This window comes from Puccinia triticina, chromosome 15A (genome assembly GCF_026914185.1).
Source record: "Puccinia triticina chromosome 15A, complete sequence".
In the NCBI taxonomy this organism is placed as follows: Eukaryota; Fungi; Basidiomycota; class Pucciniomycetes; order Pucciniales; family Pucciniaceae; genus Puccinia; species Puccinia triticina.
The window spans coordinates 2,233,072-2,241,341 of record NC_070572.1 but is presented as its reverse complement, the minus strand read 5'-3'; the positions used below and the strand labels follow the sequence as shown (position 1 = coordinate 2,241,341).

Genomic DNA, 8,270 nt, shown 5'->3' with positions numbered 1-8,270 from the left:
CAACAGAGGCTGAATACAAGGCATTCTCGGATCTCGGCAGGGAACTGGCCTGGGTGGCTAATCTGGCGGACGAGACGACTATCTTTCCAAACCTCAGGAAGATATCTGTACATGTGGACAACCGAGGAGCCATTGATTTGGCGAAGAGTGAAACCTCCCAGAACAGCTTCAGAACAAAGCATATGGCCATCAGGCTTCACTTTGTCAGAGAACTCATAGCCGTGGACCTCATCAAGCTATTCTACATCAAGTCAAGTCTCAATCCAGCGGACTTTCTCACCAAGCCGATTGGAAGAGCAACCATCAAAAGATCCCTTCAAAGCCTTTCAGTCATCAAGATTTGGGATTCTGCTTTGAATCTCCCGACTCGAAGCATGGAAGGCTGTGAGATTACAGACCAAGGCGAAAGGCAGCGTTCTCATAAATTGAGGAAGTTGTCCGGAGCTCAAACAGCTGCGGAGAAAGGTAAGCGAAAAAGCAAACCCATTCCCGCAGTCCAACGCAGCGCAGCGGAGAAGTGAAAATACTGATGCTCAAATGATGCATACAGTTAAACTATCCGCCAGCAGCGCAAGACACGTGGAGAAAGTCAATCCCGGTCCGAAAACTCTGTTAGAAAGAATCTCAGTGAACACCGAAGGTGAGCAAGTGAGAGGACCAAAACTAACAGAGTAAGAAGAAAAGCTAATGCTTTAATCTTCCGTACCTGACAGATAAATTTGCTCAGGACGAGACAAACCAAACGACCGGATTCACTCAAAGAGAGAAAACGGGAGACGGTGAGCAAGGTCGCAAGACTCTGAACTTTAGCAATAAAGAAAGTCACTAAGATAAGATCTTGATTGTTAATCTAAACAGAGAACGTCAAGAGATTATTGGATCGTTTCGCAAAAGAGAAACAAGCAGGAGCAATCGAGCCCAAAGCCTCGAACCTGTAAGAACCGCAAGTTCCGCACTATAAAGGAAAGCGGGAAAAGCTGACGAGCAATAACTTCAACAGCTAGAACCCGCGCACTAAACGCTACAGTTCTCAGAACACCAAAAGTGCAACTAAGACAAAGAGCAGCCAGTCTCTTGCTCTTAGGTAATTTCACATTCATTTCTCAGGAAACAATAACTTGTCTTTTAGCTATTATTGTTTTATCTAATCAGAAATGAATGCTCTTAGACCTTTGAATTCTTTCAAGATGGATATGCTGATTTAACATCCAGAAAGAGCGCTGAAACGATTTTATTTTCCCTCCATTTCTTTCTGATCCAGGAAGATAGAAATAAATTTGCATCATCCGTGCATTGATTCACTCTACCACCAAAATGGCCTTGAGCTATTACCTCGTTATTCTCAGCCCAGAATGTAATTCTTTTGGTGAGTAAGCTTTCAAAAACTTTTCCTAAGCATGATAATAATGCAATTGGTCGATACAACCCCGGGAGAGCGTAAGATTCTTTATCCGCTTTACGAATAATAACCGTAACCGCATGTCTCCATTTTTTAGGGAAATATCCCAAATGAAGACAGGCTGAGAATAACTTGATTAAGAACGGACAGATAACCAATTTACTCCAAAATAAAAGTTCGTTAGCAATCTCATCATGACCAGAAGCCTTTTTTTTGGGAAGTTTTGACAGAATGTTATTGATTTCTCAAACGGAAATATCGGGAAAAAAAGGAGGATTGGAAAAATCAGGTGGGATAATATCACTAATATTGCAATTAATAGGAACTTCCAAAGTTCCTTTGAAAAGCAGTTGGGATTGGTCTTCTTTATCCGAAGTGAGTTCATCTCAATCATTTAACAGTGGTGCGACATTACCACTGCTACTCGGTTTGGTGAATTTGTACGCCTTAAAGATCTGATGATCTTTACTTTCAGCCAAAAACTTACGCCAATGATTTCTTTTTAGTTTGAAGACTTTTTCCTTGAAAACCTTCTGCCAGTGATGATAACAATCACAAGCCTGGACTGAGTGGGCGACAAGCATCCACTTTCAAGCTTGATTTCTCTTCTTGACGATCGGTGAGAGAATTTCATTGTCCCACCACGACTTGAACTTAGTCTTATTTGCTTTGACTATTTTTTTCTGTTTATCAACCAAATTCTGAAAACCAGAGGTTAGTTTTTCAACAAATACATCAACATCATCCAAGTTTATTAAAGACACAGTTTTTCCAGAATCCTAAAAAAAATATCAAGGGTTCCCCCTGTAAATAAATACACCAAATGAGAAAGAAAAAAAAATCAAGGGTTTCCCCATTGTACAGAAAATCAATCCAAAAATCACAACTATTCCTCAAACAATACATATAACAAAAGCAAAAATCGCAACCTAGCCCTCCAACATCAGCAGAAGTGCTGTGTCCACAGGCTCAACCCCCAGCCCGCGTCAAGCGCACAGGTCAAAAGGGATGGACGTGAAGGCCCCCGGCCCGCAGCAAAGGCTGCTGACCAGTGGGGGGCCCACTCTTTGCCCCTCAAACTGTGCAAGTGCAACAGCGGAGGGGGGTGAGGACAAACCGCACGCTGGAATTACAGCGGCAGAGGATGCCTGCGGCAAACAATACTACATCAGGCTTCACCTTAAATAGCCATTTGGACCCGACATGCCTGCCCGACTGCTCCTCTCCAACTCGACGCCTCGACCCTGGTACCCCATTTCAACACCAGGCTATCACCAAGCCTCCAAGTACAAACAACAATATCAAGTGCCACGCTGGCCATTGCAGGCAACAGCACCTGATACATAAGACATAAGTATTTAGGCGCGCGCACAAACCAACCGTTGCATAATCTGACCAGATCATACACTCCTCTGACCGCCGCTAAGCAGCACCCTCGCCATCGGATGGTCTTGCTGGGCGTGTTCGTTGCTCTTGTCGGGCTGGGATGGCCAATCAACAAGTATTATGCGCCAAGGCGCTGGGGAGGACATTGCGACTGCTCATTTGCCTCCCTGCCAAAGATCGCTTCATCCATGCCGGCGTCAGCCATCCGTTTTGTTTCTTTGACAAACGTAATTGGGTGCTTTTCGGTGGCCATGATGGAAAGGTCTCACCCTCACCTTCTCTTTCCTGCATCCAAGAGATGTCACTCAGTTGCTCATGTGTTTCGTGTTTTTGGCACAGGTCTTTGCAACCAATCTGGGCCCGGTGTTGCGCCAAACCCTGTGCCCCAGCGCCGCCTGCTTCTTAAGATGCCTCTCTAACCCATATCGCCTCGCTCCCTCCACCCGAGCGACAATGGCCAACCATCCCCGAAGCCTCTCAGCCAACCCTGCCATGCTTCTCCTCAGCCACTCTGCCGCTGCCGCCGATCCTGCCGACAAGGGCAACAACAATACCCCCACACTCGCCCACATGCCCGCCCTGCCCAGCACCCTCAGCACCGACAATCAGCTCTTACCCTGGTTGACACCCCTGCCCACCAACTCATTCTCCGCCTCCTCCGACTCGCTCTCGTCACCGTCCTCCTCCTCCTCCTCCTCTCCATCCCTCTGTCGCCATCATAAGCTCGACCCGCTAGAACCCGAAATTCCGGCCTGCTTCGCCTCATCCTCTCTCTGTCTATCCACCCCTCCCTCCAACCCATCGTCTACTCGTGACCCTCTCAAAACTACCCGGCCCATCTTCCTCCTCCCCGGCCCGGCCCAGCTCTCAACCATCCCCATCTCAATCTTGACTCCCCACAAGCTCTCAACCCCTTGCCAAACTTCGCCATTGTTGCCCCCAGAACTTGCCCTATGGAATCATCAGCCAGTTTTCAAACTTGCATAAATGTGAAATCAGTGCTGCCCTTTTAAAATAAAAGTCAAAGGCAAAAGTATCCTGCAAACTTCAACACAGGCTTTTATCAGTACACTTTTGTATATCCCATGTTTAGTGTTTCTCCTCTAACTTGAGTGTTGGCTTGCAAGCTAGCCATGCTACTGGGGTTCAGAGCATGGATGAAATTTTTCTCACTCTCAAAAACAAATACATTGAACTTTGTATCAGGGTGAATTGTATGGGGAACTGAGCCCTTATTGTTCCTGTAAAGATTTACTTGATTTCTATTTGAATTCTTGAGAAGGAACTCCACATTTCATGCATCCTTCCACTCAAATGGTCATTTTTCAATTCAATTGAGTCATGATACTGGAGAAACAGCATCACTGCCAGCATGTTTGGCTGGGTTGAAGTCATCCCAGTTTAACTGGGATGCACTCAACCAATTTAAACTTGGTTGATCTCAACCAATTTAATATAAACCCAAGGGGGGTTCCTTGGATTTATATTTCATCAGTTCAGATCACCCAAGTTTAAATTGGTTAAGTGCATCCCAGTTTAACTGGGATAACCTTAACCCAGCCAATTGTGCTGGCAGTGCATATGACTAAAATTGTGTGAGTATATCAAATAGCACAGTGTGTAGACCTAGGCCCCGTTTGGAGCCAATATAATCCAGGCAATATATGAGTTTTTTTGCATGACATCCTATGTGACATCTGATCAGGTCCGCCAAAACTTGATCAGATGTCACAAGTTTCCAGATTATATTGTGCAATTATATTGGCTCCAAACGGGGCCCTATTTTCCACCATCATATTTTTTGAGGAATAACTTGAAGTCTGGTGAGAGCTCCTTACCTCTCCAAAAAGGTAGCAAAAACCCACTGTACATGCTGTAGATTACCAGATTTTGAAGGATCATCATTTGAAAGTTTGTTGTAAATTTTTGAAATTCTCAACTGTGATGCAGATACTACTTGGTGGATAATTGTAGACTCTGATTTTTTTTTTTTTGCAAAGGTGGGTTGGGGTTCTAGATTTTAAATTGTAACAATTACAACGGCGTAGCCGCCTTGGCCTCTGGTTGCTTAAAAGGATGGGTAGACTAGAGGGGGGTCAAAAATGCAGTGAAAACCTGGTGTGTCTGATAAATCTGTATGGACTGATACTGCATAAAGTTGGGTAGTGAGATTAAACACAGAAGGTGGGTCAACTAAACCTAGATTTTGCAGGGGTGAAGCCGCCTTGGCCTCTAGTTATAATTTAACAAAGGGAAATCTGAAATCTTGTCGATATTGTTGGTTAAGTCGATACAGAATTTTTCCACATTCAATTGTTTCAGATCGATGGAAAGACGGGTGACTGGGATGGGGTGAGGATTGAAATTAAGTTGAAGAACAATTGCTTGGTGGTCCGAACCAAAATTAGTCGATGAAGTCGAACATGACTGAACGAATTTGATAGCTGAATGGTTGCCCCAAGTAAGATTGATGACCGTTGCACTGGTTCTCCGATTAATCCACGTAGGTTTGCCTTTTTCTGAAACAATTCTAAAACCGTTCCGGCCGCAAGTTCTGATAAGCTCTTTGGATTGCTGATGCGTGTGATTATAATTAGCAGGATTCCAGGATCAATGATGAAGGTTCAAATCCATAAAAATAAACAAAGGGATACGTCGATTGTTATGTTGCTCCAGCCAACTGGTAAGATGATTAATGCCTTCAAACGATCTGGGTGGATTGTACAAGTTGATAAAGCGAATTTTGCTAATTTTTTCATGATTGATTGTTAAGTCGATTGCTGAGAGAATCCTGGAACCGTCCCTTAATTGAAAAATTTCAGCCGAAGAGAATGATTTGTCGAAAAAGAAACATATCCGATGTTTGTTGTTATAATCGACAGGTGAGTGATTTGGGTCAAGAAAACATGACCAATTCTCGTAATGTGGAAGTTTGAATGTGTGTGGATTGATCCATGGTTCTTGAAGAACAAGGATCGAGAAGCCTGAATCGGAGTTTAGCGCATTTGAAGTGACGTCGAAGGAGTTATGACAGTTTAGCTGGAGAATTTTGAAATTTGACGGATTTGACTCAGATGACGAAGAAGCTGAAGAAGCTGAGTTGGTAACCGGAAGGGAATGAGGGTTTGGATACATTTGATTTTTACTTATCATTGATTAATAATAGATTTGCGAAAATTCTTAGTTTTTAAGGGACACTTAAGACTCAAGGGGGAATGATAAAAACGAATGTTATCATCGTCAAACTCAGATGATGTACTTATTTTTCTCTTGTACTGAATACACTTAACACATTTATCATTACCAACATCAGATTGACAATCTTTAGAATTATGGGGATCACCACAGTGTTTACAAAGAGGAGTGTTTTTACAAATTTGAGCGGTGTGGCCTACTTCTAGGCACTGAAAACATTGAAGGGGGGACTTTTTGTAATGGGCTCCAGACAACGGTAAATAATTATAAAAAAGACTACCTCTTTTGATCTTGCGAGCAAGATCTTTGTCAAAAAAGTTCACAATCAGTGAACCGTGAGACTTTTTATTAGCTTGGGGATTCTCAAGCCAACAAGCACTGTGTATGTGGTCTGGGTGAATGTTATTCTCTCTGCACAATTCTGCGAGAGACGATTTGTTAGTCGGGGTAAAGGAAATTGGAACCGAGTGAAGGATAACCGGGAAAGTGGAAGGAGGAGTAATAAGAGTAGGATCACACAAGTGTGTCCACTCGTGCTTGTGTTCAAGCAGCCAGTTCGCTGCAAAACGGGATTGAGTGAAAAATTTAAAATCACCCGACGGTAGCCGGGCTACACCTCTGACCTTGATAGGCGAACCATCTACTGCCATCATTTCATTATCCTTAAGGACCTCATTTACTTTATTTGTAATCTACGGGGGAGACATCTGGAAAAAAGGACGAGAATCCGGAATAGTCTTACGAATGATAAAAAAAGCCGGTTAAAATTTGTTCAAAATCTTATTCAAAGGAGGTGAACAAACATTAACCGAGTGAGGAATCACCGGAGTGTTCTTTTTAGTGGCTGAGGCCCACGATGGGTTATTTCTGGATTCAGGGCAAACCACTGAATTGATAGACTTCTCCATGGAGTCTAATTGCTTGGTGATCTTCTCCACAGCGGAGAGAGTCTGAATACTAGCAATCTTTTTGATTGCCAAGAGAGGGGATAAGGTTTTAACCTTTTCCGTGTTTATGAAAATACTCCCATCTGAGTTAGGATGGGCAAAGATCTCAGCAATCGCACTGAGAAACCCATTATCAGGGTTTTGGGCATTGTGGCGGGACTGGGTAAGGGGAGGATTATGAGAGAAGTCCGACTGGGTTGGAGTTTGAGAACGGTCAGGAGAACCCAACTGGTCCATAGACGAACCGGAGGCTTCAATATCCTCCATCTCTATGGTTTTTGACCAGCCATCCTGATCGACCCGCGAACCTTTAAGGTTCTTGGGGGCCATGTTGTTGGCTACACAAGCCGAGTACGGTAAAAACCTTGTACTCTTTTTGGGGGGGTCTGAAAACTCAATCTTTAAGGTTTTGGAAGAAGGAAGGGGGGATGGGAAAAGGGTTAAGGTTTAAGAGGGAATTGAAGAGAAGGTGAACAGGGAAAAGGAGAAGATACTTTGGATGATACTTTTACGATTTTTTAGGATTTGATGTTTGGATGAGTTTGAAGGGTGGTTGGTTTTTGGTGGTTGAAGTTGAGTTTTTTCCTCTGCATCCGTGCCTGTCTTGACGATCACCAAGAACAGGTTCCAGTTGGCTAAAAGTGGCCGTACGGCGACGACTGCCTGATCCGCGCTCGCTTCGACGCCCACGACTCCGAGAGCATCTTTCCCGACGGGTCTTCCTTGTTCACCGCCTTCATCACCACCAATTCGTCCGCCACATCCGAGTTCTCCTGGGTCCCCCCCGTCGATGTGCTACTCTGGCTCTCATTTGGCGGATTCCCTACTACAGAAATCCGCCAAAGCCTTTGCCACAGTGCACCAAATTTTTGGATCATGATATAAAATACTCTGTAACCAAATGGTTAGCTGCAAGGCAGTAACACACCAGCATAAAATAATTTTGAGGCAGCTGGGGCTTTTGGTCATATCTGCTACTAATTGCTACCACCACAGTTAATAGTGCCTCCACCACAGCTAATAGTGTCTCTGCCACAGTTAATAGTGCCTCCGCCACAGTTGATAGTGCCTCCGCCACAGTTGATAGTGCCTCTGCCACAGCTATTAGTCCTTCTGTCAAAGTTAATAGTGTTTCCGGCACAGTCAATAGTGTGTCTGCCACAGTTAATAATCCTTCCGCCACACAAATGGGGCGGGCCGCGGAGGCACTATTGACTGTGACGGAGGCACTATTAACTGTTGCAGAGGCACTATTAACTGTTGCGGAGGCACTGTTAACTGTGGCAAAGGCACTATTAACTGTGGCAGAGGCACTATTAACTGTGGCAGAGGCGCTATCAACT

General features: G+C 44.3%; 2 protein-coding genes across 2 annotated transcripts; one reads left to right on the top strand and one right to left on the bottom strand.

The window, feature by feature from the left end:
• Positions 1-872: 872 nt before the first annotated feature.
• On the bottom strand, positions 873-2,931 carry PtA15_15A216 (uncharacterized protein; the record flags this gene model as incomplete). The annotated part of the gene is made up of 2 exons (XM_053163400.1): positions 873-955; positions 2,817-2,931. The coding sequence occupies 2 exons, from the start codon at positions 2,929-2,931 to the stop codon at positions 873-875; spliced, it is 198 nt and encodes a 65-aa protein (XP_053027379.1).
• A 307-nt stretch (positions 2,932-3,238) lies between these two features.
• Positions 3,239-7,594, top strand: PtA15_15A215 (uncharacterized protein; the record flags this gene model as incomplete). Its single annotated transcript, XM_053163399.1, has 3 exons — positions 3,239-3,405; positions 4,786-4,812; positions 7,552-7,594. The coding sequence occupies 3 exons, from the start codon at positions 3,239-3,241 to the stop codon at positions 7,592-7,594; spliced, it is 237 nt and encodes a 78-aa protein (XP_053027378.1).
• Positions 7,595-8,270: the final 676 nt, after the last annotated feature.